Source organism: Canis lupus, chromosome 17, assembly GCF_003254725.2.
Source record: "Canis lupus dingo isolate Sandy chromosome 17, ASM325472v2, whole genome shotgun sequence".
Classification (NCBI taxonomy): Eukaryota; Metazoa; Chordata; class Mammalia; order Carnivora; family Canidae; genus Canis; species Canis lupus.
Genome location: NC_064259.1, coordinates 19,193,235 through 19,212,330, shown reverse-complemented (window position 1 = coordinate 19,212,330; position 19,096 = coordinate 19,193,235). Strand labels below are relative to the sequence as shown.

Genomic DNA, 19,096 nt, shown 5'->3' with positions numbered 1-19,096 from the left:
CAGGGACCCCATGAGAGGGGAGGCAGGCTGGAGCCCTGTCCTGGCAGCAGCTGGGGGAACCAGAAAGAGCCTTGGACTTAGTCACAGGCTCCTCGCCTATTCATTGTGTGGCCATGTTGCTAAGCTTCCAGAAGCCAAAGATGATGATGGGACTAACAACTTGAAGATGATAAATGCCTGCCCTGCTAACTCAGGATTGTGGGAAGGATCAAATGCATTCATTCGTTCGCTGCACGCCGCTGCACGGATACTTACGGGCTACTTCCAAGCCTGGCGCCACGGGCGAGGAATATCTAGTGAACCCAGCACACGACACCCCTGCTCTCAGGGGACTTACATTCTAGCAGGGGGAGATAGAGGCCAAAAACTGGATAAGCAAAATGTGAATGCAGACAGGGGCAAGTGGGGGGCATAAAAGTCAAGTGAAGAAGGGAGCCCTCACAGGAGGCCTGACTTGGTGGTGGGAATGTTCCAGGTACAAGTGTGGAGGGCCTGCCCTCCCCCTTCTTTCCTCTCCTAGCCCCTCCCCTGATCTCACCCATCCCTCTGCCCCCCTCCCTGAGTGTCATCTCTTTGTTACAGGCTAATGACAAACTACATGACCTTTGTGGTTGGGGAGGTTCTACTTCTGATCCTGACAATCTGCTCGCTGGCTGCCATCTTTCCCCGGGTAAGAGCCGCTTTTGTTTTGGCTCACAGCCCCCTGGAAGTGAAAGTGGTGTGGATGGAGTTCTGCGTCCCCTCAGCTCCTTACAAATAGACTGGCTGTGTTAGGACAGTTCAGGCATTTATCCATCCATTCATTCCATGTTATTCACTCAGCTGAGCAAGCACGGGTGCGTACCCCAGAGCCCAGACAAACGGGAAAATGTGCAGAAAAGCAATGGAGGCCCACCTGGAAGGGGGTTGGCCCCAGACTCTGAAGGACCAGGAAAGCCAGACAAAGAGACTGGGATTTTCTGCTATAAGAACTGGGGTGCCATGCAGAAGTTTTGATCAGAACGACAAGAGAAAAGCAGTGTTGAAGGGAAACGAGTCTAGCAAGGGGCTTGTCAGGTAATGTGGAGGACTCAGGGTAAACTGATGCAGGAAAGGCAAGAGCAGCCAGGCAAAGATTACTGGCCCTGAAAATTGTTCCCTGACACAGACTTGCTGCTTGGACTTAGAGTGAACTGCTGCTGGCTGGCACCACCCCCAGCGTCCTGGGCAGGTTACCACATCTGCAGAAAGGGCTCGGGTATCTGATGCCCTGCTCTGTCACAGACACCTCCCGTAGGACTGAACAGAGCACCCGCTTCCTGCTCTACCTTCTCAGCTTTGCCAGTTTTTGGTTGATTCGTAGGCAAAGGACTTTTAGGTCCCTGGGAGGTGGGGGAGCAACCAGAGTTATTAGCAGTCATACTTATGGAGGAAAAGACTATCAAGACTCATGGCCCCTGGAATTCCATTCATTCTAGGCCTTTCCTAAGAAGCTCGTCGCCTTCTCGACTTGGATCGACCGGACCCGCTGGGCCAGGAACACATGGGCCATGTTAGCCATCTTCATTCTGGTTATGGCCAACGTCGTGGACATGGTGAGCTCCTGCTGTGTTTGTTGAAGGAACACACCTGCTCTCAGTGGAGAAGGGCTTCTGTATTAGCCAGGATGAGCAGTTTAACAACCAGTCCTCTACCACTTGACATGGGGTTGGAGTGGCACTTAGTTACCTAAACAGATCACCTTGGCCAAACAGAGGGGGTCTTGTACCGCAGAAACCTGAGACTGACCTGCTTCTCCCAGCTCCTCGTTCTCCCAGAGTCCAAGAGCCCAACACCATGCTCCAGGTCCTGTTCTGGATGTTGACTCAATCGAACAGTTCCAAGAAGTTGATGTCCTTATCTACTACAGCTTTGAGGCTCAGGTTAATTCACTTGTTTCAGATCACAAAGCCAGTAAGTGACAGAATCAAGGATTAACCCGATCTAAATCCCAATGCTGTAAAGAAGCTCTGTACGTCACTGCCCACGGGGCACAATACTTGCAAGCATTCTGCGTATCTGAAGTGCTCCCTACAGTGTGGCTAGTGTCTGGCATCCAGCAGGACCAGGGAGGTAAACCTGTTCCACTAAAGGAGCTCTCCTGTTTGGCCTTCGTCTATTTGACTGTTGCCAGACCTTCCTAGAGCCCAAATGGCTAGGGGCAGACAAATGATCCTCTCTGCCCTCCTCAATTCATGGAGAAGCTGCAGGTCCCAAGGGAGCAACCAGATGCTTTCCTGGGGGTGGTGGGGGGCCAGCAGTTGGAAGCTCAGATCTCTTGATTCAGAGCCACCAGTTAGTTACTGATGAGCATTGGCAGCTTGGATCTGCAACTGATGTTCTCGTCAGTTGTCATGGTTCCCAACAATTTTGGCAGTACTATATACGTGCTCTTACAAGTCCTACTTTTTTCAAATAAATGTTCTATCATTTGCTTTATTTTCTTTAACAATTTAAGCACAGGAAGAAAACCTCACCATGGAGACTTACTCTGATAGCAGGCCAGGTGAAAAAGACCTAGGGCCAGTTGATTCAAAGTCCAACTAGAATAAGTTAGGAGCTCCAGAACCTAACGTGCCCCTGCTTGCACGGTACCCAAGCACAGGCAAGAGAAGCCCGAGGCCCCTCGTGTTTCTGAACACCCCTGGAGCCTGGCGCCAGGTCTGGGGACCATTGTTTAATAGGGTATGGATGCTGTGCAGGACATCTCAAGATCCTGTAGCTAGTGGAGGGGTGAAAAGACCAGGAAGGCATGAAAACTTTCCACATGCTGAGAACTTCCCTAGAGCCAGACCAGCACTGGTGGGTAGAAGTTACAAAAAGGTTTGATTCAGTTTATGGATGTACTTTCCACTGACTTCCATCTGCCCAGCAGTGGGACCAGGTTCCAGAAACAGAAGTGTCTGAGCAGAGGCTGGCTGCCATCACGGCAAGGCTGTGAGTGGGGGGCTCACTGGTTGGCCCTGTGGCCCCTCCTTAAGTAACAGTGTGATATGCGCAGGAGTGCGTTGTATTTGAAAGCTAAAAACTCGACTCCTCACTCTGGCTTTACCACTTGCTGATTGCACTAGTTGGCACAAGTCCAGCCTCTGGGTTTTCTATAAAGGTGGCAATACTAAAAATACTTGACAATTTTCATGAATCTCAAATGAGATACGGTCAAGCTCTTAGTGGGAATTACTAACTTTTCTGTTACTGTTCCCTGGTAAATCGTCCTGGCAGTGTTTCTGAGGTTGCTGGGGGACGTGGCAGCTGCGTGTACACAGCCACAGGCCAGCCGCCTCTGACCAGTGTCTGCTGTTCTCTTGCAACCCGTGTTCTCCCCACCCCATGGTCCCGGCCTCCAGCTTAGCTGTCTCCAGTACTACACAGGACCACACAACAGCACTACAGGGTTGGAGGTGGACGATGGCTGCGTAGAGAACCCCAAGTATTACAACTATGTTGCCGTGCTGTCCCTCATCGCTACCATCATGCTGGTGCAGGTCAGCCACATGGTGAAACTCACGCTCATGCTACTCGTCACGGGTGCTGTGGCCGTCATCAACATCTATGCCTGGCGCCCCATCTTTGACGAATACGACCGCAAACGTTTCCAGGAACATGAGTAAGATGAAATGTCTATACTGCCTCCTCCTTCCCACCCCCCAAGTCCCTACTCCAAGGTCATGGGCCTTAGGCTCATCAAAGGATTGTATGGAATCAGGGTTTGTGACTTCTCACAAATATGCCACTAGTTGGCTGTGATCATGGGGTAATGCTTTCCCTTCTCGATGAGTGGAAGAGCCAGGCTATGTCTGTGTTTGGCTAGCATCAGCATCTTGTCCCCAGATGGGACCTGACAACTGTCTGTCCTACAGCTTTCCCATGGTCGCCTTAGAGAAGATGCAGGAATTGTCCACCTCTGGGCTCAATGGCACTGTCAGGTAAGGGCAGCTGCTTCCCCTTTTTGATCTGCATTTAGTTTCCTTTTCTTCTAGAGACCAGAGAAGTCCATTGTGTCACACTTCAGAGGCACACAGTGTGGGAAATTCTTCGAGAAGTTAGTGTTTCTGTAGGAGGCAGGAGCAGAGGTAGAATGGTTTGGGTGTGGACCTGGCCGTTGTGGCCTCATCAGGAGAGCAGCGGCCGTGTGGTTTCAGGGGTGGGACAGGGGCCAGGCTGGGTGAGGGGAGCGGGAAGAGCCACATGGATGTGATGGCTGCATGTAACTGGCTGGCAAGATAGACTGCAGGAAAATGAGGAGGAAAGAGCACTGCACCCTATGTAGAAGCTCTCTGGGGTGCAGGCACTCTCTGGGGCCGCAGGCTGGCCAGCGTTTGAGTCTGTTTCAGGTCTTGAAGAGGACGCTGGACTAGAAGTTCTCCAAAGTCCCTTCTAGCTCTGAATTTTTAGAATTTGGCCACTTAATAAATGAAAGGCATTCACATAATTAAGGACATGAGAATTAGGGACCAAAACAAAAGACCACTACACATCTACCAGTTTGGCAGGAATTAAGACGTCAGGGGATTATCAAGTACAATGGTAATTCACTCCTGATGGGACTATAAATTGGTACCATTTTAGAAAACTTGGAATTTAGTAAAGTTGCAAATAGACTTCTGACCCAACAATTCCACTGCTCCCTACATTCCTTATAGAAACTTGTGCACATTTCTATGTCCCAGGGCGTGTGCAGGATCATCCATAGTCACGTTCATCATAGCAACACATACACACAAACATCCAAAGCAGATGAAAACTCTATGTCAATAGCAAATGGGTACACAAGTTGTGATATATTCATACAATGGACTACTGTATAGTAATGAAAACTGCAGCTCCATACAAAAATGTGAAGTTACTAAAAAATCATAGAATGGTGTCTTGGTCCCATCACAGCAATGCTAGTCTCTTTCTCCAGAGGTCACACTTACTGCTGTTACCAGTTGATGCAGCAGTTATAAAACATCTGGGGAGCTCTGATGTGGATTCCCGGAGGGGGCAGGGCTAGGCTATTTAGGAGTCCAGTGATTTAAGATTTACATGTGAGAGTCTGGACTTGATGTGAAAGTGCTTAAGGAGCTGGGAAGTTTCTGGCCCAGGGGGACAGGAAAGGCACAGCCCAGTTGGAGGGAATCAAACTCCCTTCCAAGAGGGCAGCATGGGCAGATGGATTCCTCTCTGCCCTGCAGGCTGCCCCTGGTGCCTTCCAAGTACTCCATGACAGTGATGATCTTCGTCATGATGCTGAGCTTTTACTACTTCTCACGCCACGTGAGTGCCTGCACACCCTCCTCTGCACACAACCTCCTGAGTAGCAGGCTCAGGATCTAAAAACCAAGCTGTTAAGGAATGCTGGTCTCCCTTATCCAGCCTGGCATGGCCAAGCTGTCGCCAGCTGTTTTCTCATTCTCTCCCTTGTAATACAAGAGCAGTTTTTGTTTTTTTTTTTAACCTCTTCTTCTGACTGCCCCCAGCATGCTGAAGCAGCACATGGAGCAGGTGTAAAAGCTTAGAGAAAATAGGCTGTTTCCTGGGGCCAGGGGCCTGACGATTTTCACCCACCCAGGCTCTGGGGGTCACTAACACACTCACCATGGGAACAGAAGAGAAAGGGAAAGAAGGTGATAGAAGTTCTGAAGGGAAAAAAAGCAGAGAGGGAGGGGAAGAGGTTCCATGTCAGCCCAAGTGCCCCCCAGTGGTTTGCCAGCGAAAGTACGGCATTTCCCAGACACTTGCTGGCCAGAAGGAGGTGGGAACTCCACCCTGAGCTGAGATTCCCAGTGCTGCCACCCGGCTCCAAGATAGACCTGTAGCTAGAATGAGGTCCCAGAATTAGGGCTATCCCCGCTCCCCAAATATCCAGAAGGCTTCTTGGAGCTCTGCATAACCACAGCGAGGCTGGAGTCCTTGCTGTGGTGGCCTTGAGTCGGTGGGTCTATGTTGTCTTTCCCTTGCCGTTTAGCCATTTTCCTGCGTTTTTCCACGTAGAAGCCTTCCAACTTGTTCGTCTTTTCATCAAACAGCCAGCTAAAGCACACACCTTGCCTGTGTCTGTCCACAGGTTGAAAAACTGGCAAGGACACTGTTTTTGTGGAAGATTGAGGTCCATGACCAGAAGGAACGTGTCTACGAGATGCGGCGCTGGAATGAGGCCTTGGTCACCAACATGTTGCCTGAGCACGTGGCACGCCACTTCCTGGGGTCCAAGAAGAGGGATGAGGTGAGGGGCAGCCTCATGGCGTAGCCTGTAGCCATGAGGCTGATCTTGCCTTCATCAGCCCCTCTGGGCCAAGGCTGTCTCAGAAGAGCTGGCACTGGTCCAGGCAGGGCTGCACACAAGCAGCAACTGCAACATAAGCAAGGGAGGAATTTCACAGGCTTTCAGTAAAGGGCACTACTAAGATTTTCCGTGGGCTGCACATCATGAGAAGGCCCCATTTCAGATGAGGCCTTGGCTGGAGCCTACCAGTCAGTTGTGATCCCCTCACATGGAAGGGCTCTTATGCTTCACTCCCCCAACTCCATCCTCCATCCTCTTTCTCTTAAATTTTTTTTTTTTTAATTTTTTTATTTATTTATGATAGTCACAGAGAGAGAGAGAGAGGCAGAGACACAGGCAGAGGGAGAAGCAGGCTCCATGTACCGGGAGCCCGACGTGGGATTCGATCCTGGGTCTCCAGGATCGCGCCCTGGGCCAAAGGCAGGCGCCAAACCGCTGCGCCACCCAGGGATCCCCCATCCTCTTTCTCAAAGCTAGAGTTGTTACAGGGCCTAGAGAAACTTTTTTACTTACTCAAAGTTGTGATGAGCCACTGCCTTATAACCCAAAGTTAGGATAATCTGGGAGGGAACTGTCCAAAAAGCTGAATGTACTAAAATGTGTGTGGAAGATAGATTCATTTCTGTGGCACATCATTCCACTGGTATTTCTTTGAGCACTCTGGCCCTGCCTCTCTTTAGGAGCTGTATAGCCAGTCTTACGATGAGATTGGAGTCATGTTTGCCTCTCTACCCAACTTTGCCGACTTCTACACAGAGGAGAGCATCAATAATGGTGGCATTGAGTGTCTGCGCTTCCTCAATGAGATCATCTCAGACTTTGATTCTGTGAGTGCCCATCCTGCTTCTCTCCTGCCGCAAAGCCAGCTCATTCCAGATTCTCAGGACAGGCTGCAGAAGCCAAAGGGAAGTTGTAGTTACCCTGTCTGCTTCGTTTTCTTAGATGAGCCTCCCTGTGATGCAGGAACTTTAGTAGCCTGGTGGAGCTGAGTGGGGAAAGCGGAGCCTGGGAAGTTGCCTACAAGTTCACAGCATAAAGACTGGCCAAAACAAGATCCTGAGGCCCCAGGTTCCTCCTACCCCCAAATTCAGATTCAGTAAATATTTATTAAGAAAATTGTATACCAAAAAAAAAAAAAAAAAAGAAAATTGTATACCAAGGAAAATACTTTTACATATATGCTCAAACACCCTAGGGGCCTGGCAGCTTTGTCCCATGTTAAGGTCCTAGAAACAGGCTCAATCAGGAAGACTGCCTAACATCATGTGCCCAACAAACAGAATAGGTAGGGGTTTTTAGGAAAGCATCTCTTGGAAGACTTGGGTTGCTGTGAACAGGCACATCTGTCATTAGTTGGCTCATTCATCTCCCTAGACTCTACTGACGTTTCTTTATTTTTCAACACTGGCTCAGCTTCTGGACAATCCCAAATTCCGGGTCATCACCAAGATCAAAACCATTGGCAGCACCTATATGGCAGCTTCAGGAGTCACCCCAGATGTCAACACCAACGGCTTTGCCAGCTCCAACAAGGTAGCTAACCACATCAGTGGCTGGAGATGGGGCTCTGCTTCCTGGGGTGAGAGAGAGGCAGCCCACATCTAGCATGTGTGAATCAAGGAGTTACAAGGGTAGCGGACCCTGCTGAGTGCTGCTGTGCCAGTGGGTCACCCATATACACCACCAGCACCACGTGATACAAATTTAAAATCGGGTTTACTGGCAAAGTTTAATGAGCAGAGAAATAATCAGATACATGACCCCTCCATTGTTGCACAGCTTAGAGCAGAAGCTGCTCCAACAGTGGCCATGCTCCCTTCATGCTCTAGACTTTTGAAAGAACTAGGGAGGAAGTAGAAACTGTCCATAAGATTATGTAACAATGAAAACATCCAGGTTGGGAGTTTTGTTACAAAAGGGGTCTTCAGAGCACACTGGCTGGCATCAGCCTGTTCTTTTGTTAAATCAGACCTGTGCAGCTAGTTGTTTAGCTACTAGGAAAGGAAATGAGCTGTGGGGACCCTGGTCCCAAGAGCTGTTTCTTAAGCTATTATCATCTTGTTTTATCTTAAAACCATTCTATAGGAGGTAAGTACTATTACCACCTCCCATTTTATTGGCAAGGCTAAAAAAATGTGTTTAAAAAGGGTTGTGGCCTTCAAGTGTTTATAATCTAGTTAAGGAATCAAAATGAGAACTATCCCAAACCTAAGAGACCAGGTCAGGCAAGGTTAATGATGTGGTAGGTAGGACTCCTGATCAGATACATGGCAGACAGGAAGCCATTTGGCTGGGGAGGATTGGTCTTCCCCACCTGGGGACCCTAAGGGATCCAGGTGAACAGTCAGTGGCAAGCAGAGGCAGCAGTCACCGACGTCTCTGTGGGAAGTGGAAAATAAGGCCTTTAACAAGGAGATGCAGAATTCTCCAGATGCTGGAGGAGGAGGAAGGTGTTGATACTGGCTCCTGACTCCCTGCTGCTCCCTGGCACAGGAGGAGAAGTCAGACAAAGAGCGCTGGCAGCACCTGGCTGATCTGGCTGACTTTGCTCTAGCCATGAAGGATACACTCACGAACATCAACAACCAATCCTTCAACAACTTTATGCTGCGCATAGGTAAGCATTTTTCAGCTTGTGTGCCCTGAAAGGCTCCCTCTGAAGCAGGGGACTCAGCAAATTGACAGGTAGGGTGAGACTTAGCCCTGAGGCTTTTAGGTTGGGGAGGGTCACACATGCAGCTCAGGATGGGACCTTAGGGATCTCTCCCAGATGACGACTGCAATCTGACAAAATGATGGTCAGCTGTGTCCCACACCGCTTACAGTGATTAGCCTGCTTTCTGAGTATGGCTGGAAGTCAGGCTGTCTACCTCCCCGAGCAATCCCCCATGCCTGCAGAGAGCTTTGCTACCTTGGTCCAGCCTGTTGGGAGTTAATGTCCCCTGCTGCCCCGAGTAGGAAGAGGCGCAGGGATTCTCATCCTGGGGGAGGTCACAAGACACCGGAACTTCCATACTGCATAAATTAGTTACCACATTGGCCAGGACAGGATAAAGAGGAGACATATTTGCCCTCTGGTGGCTTAGAGACAAGCTTCATGAGGAATAGGTTAACAGACTCAGGAGCTTGCTCAGTGGTTGGGGTCAGGTGGTGAATTCTCCATTAGAGCTGGTGGCTTCTGAGATGGGATAATGACAATACAGCTCGTGGCTGTACTCAATGTTTTGCTTCTCCGCCAGGCATGAACAAAGGAGGGGTACTGGCTGGGGTCATTGGAGCCCGGAAACCACACTATGACATCTGGGGCAATACTGTCAATGTGGCCAGCAGGATGGAGTCCACAGGGGTCATGGGCAACATTCAGGTAGGTCCAGCAACAGAGATGAGCATGTGCTCAGACCCAGGGGATGGGAAAAAAATCGGGACAGGGTGTATTTTGCCATGCACCACTGCCTCTGTGTCAGCCCAGAGTAGCAAGCTGGTAATTCTGGGAGATTACAGGCAAAGGTGGGAAGAGATGTCTCAGTAGAAGGGAGGAAATACTTCGCCCCGCTTTCTAAAATTTAAGTTCTTCTTTAGACTATCCTGCCTCTTGGTAAGAACTTTCTAACCTCTTGTGCCTCCAGCAGTTCCCCCCTGAAGTCACCCTGAATGGAGTCACCTGGGTTGGGCTAGAAAGTGCCTCAGAGTAGGGACAGGAGACAAAGAACAGGGAGTGCTTACTGTCCCCAGAAGATGGCCATGGGTTCTCTGTGGCAGCATCACAGTCTTTGGGAGAGGAAAAGACCTTAGGCAAACCACCCTGTGCCTACTGGTATATAGAATAAGGGGCTTGGCCCAAGAGGTCTGGAGAAGAGCATGACAGATGGGCTCACTGGGACCTGTGGGCTACATGCAGATACCTCTGGGCAGTCCTGGTCTGAGACCACACTATGTTCTCCTTCTACAGGTGGTGGAAGAAACACAAGCCATCCTTCGAGAGTACGGCTTCCGCTTTGTGAGGCGAGGGCCCATCTTTGTGAAAGGGAAGGGGGAGCTGCTCACCTTTTTCTTGAAGGGGCGTGACAAGCCAGCTGCCTTCCCTAATGGCTCCTCCGTCACCCTGCCCCACCAGGTGGTGGACAACTCCTGAATGGCCTCTAGCCCCACAACAGTCCAAATGGGAAGGGAGAATCTATTTTTTGGAGTCAAAGAAAGGCCTTGGGAAAGGACAAATGACCAAGTCCCAACATTCCCAAATTGTTGAAGTGCACTCTCACATAGACTTTAGGTTTAAAAATCTCCTCAAGCCTTCATTTGTTCATGGATACGTGAGCTCTGAGGATGGCCATACTATTCCTCAGTGTGCCTGCAGCTTCCTCAGAGAGTAGGGGTCTTAGGCGTAGTACTGGAACAATCCTTCCGGAGCCCTGGGTCTGACCTAGCCCTCCTTCCCCCAGAGAGGCCATGGCCACTGTGAGTAGGAAATGTGTCCGGGGTGGAACAAAGCAGCCTTTGCTTCCAGGCTGGGAGCAGAGGTGGGAAAGCTGTACTTCAGAAGAGGACTTGGCGGCTGAGTAGGCAAGTGTTCTGCTCCCCAGCGCTCACCTGGAAGCAGCCTTTTCAAGCTGGAGACCTGCTTGTCTCCATATGGTCCAGGTTAGGTGACCTGGCCCTCATGCTGATGTTCCTGATAATCTTGAAAGGTTCTTCTGGAACCCCTGCCACCTTAGTCATGAGAGCAGAAAGTGCAATATATCCTTTTACCTGGTGGGAGGGAGGGAAAGGGAATTTATTTCTGAGAGAAAAATATATAAACAGATCTTCTACATTTATATTTTTAACTTTCTGTTAAAAAAAAAAAAACACTTTCCGATATTGCCTTGCCTCTTGAGCTCTTGCTACAGTCGCCTTTGCTACTGCTTTAAAAGAGAATTTACAGGTATTGATAAAGAACAAGACTGTTTTATTAAAAGCTTTATTCAACTTGAATGTGATCACTGTGAGAATTCTGTTAAGTACTTTGCTAACTCACACCATGCATCCTTACCACATGCCTGAAAGGCAAGAGCCTGAACTAAGACATGTGATTAGTCTCAAACTCCTTTCCTCTAAATGGTGGTCCAAGCTGACCCTACCTGTCCCCTGGGCATCCACACCAGGTAGGTTGCTTCCCGATCAACAAGTCTAGGAAGTGACCACATTAGAGGCCTGGATGCAGCTCTGGGTCCAGGGCAGGAAGGAAAGTAAAGACTCCTATTTGTGACTGGGCAAAGCGAGGACAGGCATTGAAATCGCTGGACCCTGCCAGACACAGGCTTTCACATCTGAGCACCATCCCTATACATATCCCCATAAGGAACAAAACGTGTCAGCAAGGCTGAGGCCAGGATTAAGGAGAAAGGATCCACTACTGAGATCAGAAGACTGCAAGGGTTGGGGGGTTGGAATAACCATGCAGCTGAGAACTTGCAGGAGAGAGATAAGGGAGGGTGGGTCTGCTTCCGTTTACTACCAGAGTTTGAGCAGACTTCCAATCAGGCTTCTTTATAGCTGACTTAATACATACAAACTCTCTACTAGCATGTTTAGAACAAGGTATTAGCTACATAGAGCCTGATAGCCACAGTACTTTCTCCATATTCTTTATAAAACTGTAGCCTAGAACAAACAGCTTCAAAATAAAGATCAAACATACCTTCTCCTTAACCGTGTGATTCCTGTCACATAAGGAATCTAGAGTGTTCTAAGAACTTTCTCTGCAAAAGTCTCAAAGTAAGGCAGACTTAAAGCTTTCTTTCATTAAAAGCTAAACATACCTTTTAGCTAAAAGGTACAAACTCCCTTTCACAAAATGCCTTCTGCCCCATAAACCATTATGATTTTCATCTAAAACATATGCTCAATACCTCCACCGTCCAAACTTGCCCCCTGCCACCCTGATGAGGTGGGTGTCTGTTCTCATTGCAAGGACAGTCCCCAGGCAGGGGTCTGAGCCTTTCAATACTTTGCAGTTCCTAGGACCTAGTCTGGGACTATGCACAGTATTATTTTACTCACTTTTGACGTGTTCCCAATGAAAATAGTATCCTAGACCTGGGTCACATCCAACTTCTCTCCTTTTCTTGCAAATGAAGTAAAAACTTGATGTAAGGGCTTCGTAAAAAACAGATTTTCATGAGATGCTCGTTGTTCTTCCCATGAGGGGGGTAATGCATCCATTTCTAAAACATTATATCAATCTCCTTTAGTGAAATTGAGGGAATCAGAACCCATATCATTGATGTTCTGGACTCATGTAACCTGTTTTTTTGCTCTAGAACTGAGACCAAATGAAATTTTGAGACCCAGACTCTGTCAGAAGTCTAAAACCTATGGTGTGAAATCTGTGGCAGCTTCAAAACTTCCACCTCCTAAAAATATTTGATCCTATTTTTCATTATTGCCCATGTCACATGACTATGGTACATTTAACTAAAACAATAACACAACTCAGCCAGCCGTAAGAAATTCCCATATACAGAAGAGTCTCTAGAGAACTAAGTGTATACTTATTTGTCTAATTGGCTTCTTAGTGAAATGAGTATTTTGGCCTTCTTCAACACAAGTAACCCTATGACTCAGCCTCATTAGCTGTCTCTTTTCAAGAGGGGTCTCCAATGACAACAAATCACAAACTGATGGAACACTGGCAGAGTTGGATGGAGCAAAGGAGGTGGGAACTAGGGTAATTATGTTTGCTACTAACAAAAGAGAGGAAAAATGGTTAAAAAAAAAAAAAAAGGAAAATATTCTTTGTATCTTAGTAAATTTCTAGTCAATTAACAGAATACGTCTCCAGAGGTCCAACTGATATAGTCTACCTATTTTACTATGTTTCATTTAACTTGAATCACACAGAGCACGTTATTTCTTCATTGAGGCATCTTCCTCTCACCTGGGTAGGTAATGGTGACGTCCGTTGGGAGGGTGGTTGTGAGGTCCTTATACAGCAGTCTAGCACAAAACAGGAACTGACCCCGCAGCTCCACTTTGTAAGTAAATGACAGCAAGTTGCACAGTGGGTTTCTCTGCAAGGGCCGAGCGAGATAGGCTGCAAAGTCACTCTGAAGAGGGTGGGGATCAAGACACAAAGTATATGATGATTATAGTTCCAAAGGCAGTGAGTGGTGGTGACTTCAAACATATCTACAAAAATAGGGCCCATGAATCAAATTTCAGAGACTTAAAGGACAGAGAAAAGTCTGTAAAAAGAACTAATGATAAAGATTTAAAATATAACTAAGAGTTGGCAGCATCCTAGGAAGGCCTGCAGGAAGTGCTAAATAATTGGCCAGAGCCTGGGGACAAAAGGGAGATATGTTGTCTTTGTATAGCTGGCTAAAATGCTTTGTGTCTGCATTCTCATATCAGTTTAACTAACAACCAAGAGCTTCAGAGTCATTCTAAATTCATGGGAGGGAGGCACTAACTTATAAAAGTCACCTATTCTTTATCTGCATTCATTTCCTGTCTACTTAAAAAAACTTGTTTTACCCCAAAACTAGCTCCACTGCAACCCTGAGAAGCTAGGCCAGAGTTTAGGCAAAGATGGATAGTACTCCCCTATGTAATTTTCTGCTTTGCATCTATATAGACCCAAGGTTCAGCAAGACACTTGGCACATAGTAGGTACTCTATATACCCACTGAATTAAAAGCATAGAAACTATACAGACATATGTTGGAGATACTGTGGGTTCAGTTCATGACCACTGCAATAAAGTGAGTCAAATGAATTTTCTGGTTTCCCAGGACATTTCTGTTTACACTACACTGTAGTCTATTAAGTATGCAATAGCATTATGTCTAAAAAAACCAATTACACATCTTAATTAAAAAATATTTTCTCACTAAAAAATGCTAACCATCATTTGAACTTTCAGTGAGTCATCAATGATCAGATCACCATAACAAATAATGAAAAAGTATGAAATATTGCGAGAATTGCCAAAATGTGACAGAGACACAAAGTGAACAAGTTGGAAAATGACACCAATAGACTTGCTCAACAATTGCTACAACCCTTCAATTTGTAGAAAAATGCAGTATCTGCAAAGAGCAATAAAGTACAATAAAATGAGGTATGACTACACTACTTTGTGAAGGAAGAAAGGGTCAAGTATAAAAGCCTGAGGATCACCATTCAGGAGTGAATAATCCTGTAAGCAGTACCCACACTTCAACAGCATCCAGTTTCAACAGGGGAAGGAGGTGGACAATAGCTTGTATATAAATAGGAAACACACATGAGAAGGATAATGGTCAAATATCTGGCTCAGAATTATAAAATATTTTAAAATACAGAAGAAAATTTGCCTTCTCCACCCCCTTTTCTTTTTTTTTTAATTTATTTATGATAGGCACACAGTGAGAGAGAGAGAGGCAGAGACACAGGCAGAGGGAGAAGCAGGCTCCATGCACCAGGAGCCTGACATGGGATTCGATCCCGGATCTCCAGGATCGCGCCCTAGGCCAAAGGCAGGCGGTAAACTGCTGCGCCACCCAGGGATCCCTTCCCCACCCCCTTTTAAGCCTATTCTGGGCTCATAACATGCTATGTAAGATTCCAGACAGATACCTGAAGTCGATCTGCCTGGTACTTCCTTCCAGCATAAGCATTTAGGTATTCACAAAGACAGAACAGGAAGCGCTGAATATTAGTCTGCAGGTATTTTGCAGATATCTCCTCCAAGGGAATGAAGATTGGAATTGAATGGTGATGTATCCAAAGTGGCTTCTGTAGGACAAGGTCGATAAAATAGGAATCCAGCAGATTTCCCTCAAAAGCAGTGCTGATGCAGACACAGACCCCTCGGCTGGTCAGTTTCCCACTAAGCCCTGAAGCAAACAAGGCAACACCTCTCAGCAAATGTCAGCAAAGGCAGGATCTTCTTCAGCTGCACATTCCATTCGCTTCAGCATTGCCTCATAAATACAGTACATGTTCAAATGTGTTGAAAGGACATCACAGACTCTTTTCACTTACTCTGGCTCACTTTGAATGTGAGTTATTAAAACCACAGAAGAATGGTGGAAAAAAAAACATCCTAATATCAAATTATGGGAAAACATTTTGAAATTTTCATTTTACTTCTTTTTCTGAGTGTCAATGTTCAGTTTCTTCTACAATCTATGCATAGACAATGGGCAGGATAGATCCCCCATTTTCATGGGGAAACAGAGACTTAATGGGTTCAAACTATTTGACCAGTGGCATTAAGCCAGCCAGCAGCAAAGGCAGTTTTTTTTTTTTTTTTAAGATTTTATTTATTTATTCATGAGAGACAGAGAGAGAAGCAGAGACACAGGCAGAGGGAGAAGCAGGCTCCATGCAGGGAGCCTGATGTGGGACTTGATCCCGGGACCCCAGGATCATGCCCTGGGCTGAAAGCAGGCACTAAACCGCTGAGCTACCCAGGGATCCCCAAGCAAAGGCAGTTCTAGTACAAGTTCTGACACACGGGATCCCTGGGTGGCGCAGCGGTTTGGCGCCTGCCTTTGGCCCAGGGCGCGATCCTGGAGACCCGGGATCGAATCCCACATCAGGCTCCCGGTGCATGGAGCCTGCTTCTCCCTCTGCCTATGTCTCTGCCTCTCTCTCTCTGTGTGACTATCATAAATAAATAAAAAATTAAAAAAAAAAAAAAAACAAGTTCTGACACACACACTGAATAGCTAAAATGAATAATCTAAGCCAGCCCCCAACCAGCCTTCGCAAAAAGAGGCCAATTTTGTAGGTCAAGATGCCTACAAATAGTATGCCAGCTTGGTGTGTGTATGTTGAGGAAGGCAAAATCTAAGCTCATGAAATAAGTCCAAGACTAATGATACATATAGCAAACCAACTCACTCGAAGCAAGAGACTCAGACTGGAATAGGTCAGAAAATAAATTATACCTGTAAAACGATATGCCTGCAGAATAGCTTTCACATTTTCCTGTCTTCTTTCCGCAACTTCTTGCTCACTGATTTCCTGTGTTTGATCAGGCTCTTCATTAGCAATAGATGCTCTAACCTGCAAAGTACGCAGCAAACCAAACTGGACAGGGGCACCGCAAGGGGTCCTTGGCCTCACACAAGTAAAAAGAAAACTAAGTGCAGTGTAGTTATTGTATAACAACTCAAGAAATGCTACAATGACCAGTTAGTGCTATGAATTCACAACAGAGGAAGAACCTTGTGGGTCACAGTGCCAGGAATCAGAAGTAGAAACTGTGCTGGCCTGAAGAACAATTACAACTTGGTGGAAATGGAGAGTATTGTGAGAGGAACAAGAAAAGGGTGTGAGCAAAGTCTAGGATAAGTACAGGGTGAACAAAACAATGAAAACAACATACCACAACTTAAGGGATATAGTTAAAGCCACGTGCTATGGACTGAATCTTTGTATCCTTCAAAATTCATACACTGAAACCTAATGCCCAATGTGATGGTATTTGGAGGTAGGGCCTCTGGCTGGTAAGTAGGTCACATATTGAAGCCCTCATGAATGGGATTAGTACCCATGTAAGGGACCCCAGAAAGCTAGTTTGCCCCTTCGATCATATGAGGCTACATGAGAAGACTTCATAAGGAACCAGGTCCTCACTGGACATTGAACCTGCTAGGCCCATAATTTTGGATTTCCCAACCTCTCGAACTGTGAGACACATGTGTTACTGATAAGCCACCCAGTTTATGGTATTTTTGTTACAACAGCCCACATTGACTAAGACATTATGCTTTGTGGGAAATTTATAACCTCACATACAAAAAAGAGAAAAGACTACAAAAAAAAAATCAATTAAGGTTTCATTTCAGGAAGCTAAAAAGCAACTTAAATCCAAAAAGAAGGAAGGGTAGAATGATAAGATGTTAATAAAAATACAACACAAATGTATAATAGAGAAAATCAATAATGCCAAAACTTGGTTCTTTAATAAAATTAATACAAAATTGATAAAACTTAACAAAACTGACCAAGGAAAGAAAAAGAATGAAGAGTGAACACAAATTACTAGCATCAGAATAAAAATGAGACAATACTACTGACCAACTTTAACATGTGAGTTTAGATGAAATGGACAAATTCCCTGAGAAATGCAACTTACTAAAGATGACCCGAGAGGAAATAGGAAATTTATATTCAATCAATTCCTATTAAAATTATATTAATTTATATTTATAATAATATTTATATATTTATAGTAATATATTAACAATATTAATATAAATTAGTCGATTTATATTAATCAAAGAAATTGAGTCATAAATTTAAAACCTTCCCACAGAAGAGTCCCGAAGGGCTTTACCAGGTAATTCTTTATTAAAATTTAAGGAAAAACCACATTTATTTTATAGAAGCTATTCCAGCAAATAGAAAAAAAGGGAAAACACCCCAACTTGCTTTCTGAGACTGGGTTAAACTTGATGCCAAAACCTGACATGGATATTAAAAAAATTTCACAAGATAATCTCATGAATTTAGATGTCAAAGTCCAACTAGCAAATATAATTCAGCATTATATAGAAGGATTACACATCAAACCAAATTAGGTTTATTCCAAAAATGTAAGCCATCATCACTCAAACACCAATCAATGTGTATCACCATATGATCATCTTAATATATGCAGTAAAAATATTTAAGAAATTCAAGACCTGATCACAAAACTCTAGCGAACAAGATATAGAAGAGCATTTCCTTAATTTGATAAGAGTATCTATACAAAATATAGAGCAAACAGGCTGACTCTAAGACGATTTCTACTCAATATACTGAAGATCTTCTTAGCTAATCGAATAAGGCAAGAAAAACAAGTTACAAGGGTTGGAAGAAGTAAAACTTATTGTTTGCATATGACATGATTCCAAATGTAGAAATCCCAAAAGAATAGAGAGATAAATAGAATTAATGTAGATTTAGCAATGTTATGATATATAAAGTCAATATACAAAAATCAAATATATTTCTACATAAAAATTTAAAAATAAAATTTCTAAAAAATAATACCATTTATCACAGGTCATCAAAATGTGGTTTGTGGGTCAAACCCAACTTGATACTTATTTTTATAGTAAGGTTTTACTGGAGCACATTCATTAATTTACATATTGTCTATGGCTGTTTCACAAAACACAGAGCTGAGCAGCTCCCATAAATACCAACTGGCTCACAAAGCCTAAAATGTTGATCATCTGGCTTTAGGCAGGAAAAGTTTGCTGATCTCTGCCATATACAGTAATAACAGGAAAAATCAAATACATAAAGATAAATATAATGAAAGATGTTTAAGATCTCTGCACATAAAACTATACATAATACTGAGAGAACCTGAAGAACTAAATAAATGGGAAGATATATCATGTATATTAGCTAGAAGATGCAATACTGAAAATACTTCAATTCCCTCCAAATTAGTGTATACATTCAATGCAATCCCAATCAAAACTATAGGTTTTTGGAAACTGATGGCTGATTCCCAAATTTATGTAAAATTCAAAGGGCCAAGAATACCCAAGATAATTCTGAAGGAGACAACATATATGACAGGTGTCAACATTTAAGAATAAATGAACCTCTGGTACAAGCACAAATAGACCAATGGAACAGAAGTCAGAAACAGACTCACAATGGACCCGAAGATCCATGACAAAACAGTGGGAAAAGAATGGACTTTATTTATTTATTTATTTATTTATTTTTAAGAATGGACTTTAGAAAGTGGTACTGGATGCAATGGATAGCCATATGGAAAAACAAAAAAAGTATGACCTCTATTTCATACCATACACAAAAAAATCAACTCCA

The 19,096-nt window shown here is 45.1% G+C and overlaps 2 protein-coding genes across 12 annotated transcripts in view; one reads left to right on the top strand and one right to left on the bottom strand.

The window, feature by feature from the left end:
* ADCY3 (adenylate cyclase 3) overlaps nt 1-11,257 on the top strand; it is a 78,916-nt gene extending 67,659 nt beyond the window's left edge. The window contains exons 12-22 of the mRNA XM_025454492.3: nt 583-670; nt 1,458-1,574; nt 3,366-3,625; nt 3,879-3,944; nt 5,196-5,277; nt 6,068-6,226; nt 6,967-7,113; nt 7,700-7,819; nt 8,780-8,903; nt 9,526-9,650; nt 10,236-11,257. Of these exons, the coding sequence (XP_025310277.3) occupies nt 583-670; nt 1,458-1,574; nt 3,366-3,625; nt 3,879-3,944; nt 5,196-5,277; nt 6,068-6,226; nt 6,967-7,113; nt 7,700-7,819; nt 8,780-8,903; nt 9,526-9,650; nt 10,236-10,418 (1,471 nt within the window). The 3' untranslated portion in view covers nt 10,419-11,257. The remainder of the gene's footprint in view (nt 1-582; nt 671-1,457; nt 1,575-3,365; nt 3,626-3,878; nt 3,945-5,195; nt 5,278-6,067; nt 6,227-6,966; nt 7,114-7,699; nt 7,820-8,779; nt 8,904-9,525; nt 9,651-10,235) is intronic.
* CENPO (centromere protein O) overlaps nt 7,997-19,096 on the bottom strand; it is a 31,329-nt gene continuing 20,229 nt past the window's right edge. For 10 of the 11 annotated variants that reach the window (XM_049096144.1, XM_025454497.3, XM_025454500.3 and 7 more), the window contains 5 exons: nt 16,204-16,321; nt 14,885-15,144; nt 13,203-13,371; nt 12,326-12,489; nt 7,997-11,032 (listed from right to left, as the gene is read on the bottom strand). In XM_049096144.1, coding sequence (XP_048952101.1) covers nt 12,356-12,489; nt 13,203-13,371; nt 14,885-15,144; nt 16,204-16,321 — 681 coding nt within the window. In that variant the 3' untranslated portion in view covers nt 7,997-11,032; nt 12,326-12,355. The remainder of the gene's footprint in view (nt 11,033-12,325; nt 12,490-13,202; nt 13,372-14,884; nt 15,145-16,203; nt 16,322-19,096) is intronic. The other variant, XM_035700339.2, reaches the window with a different exon arrangement.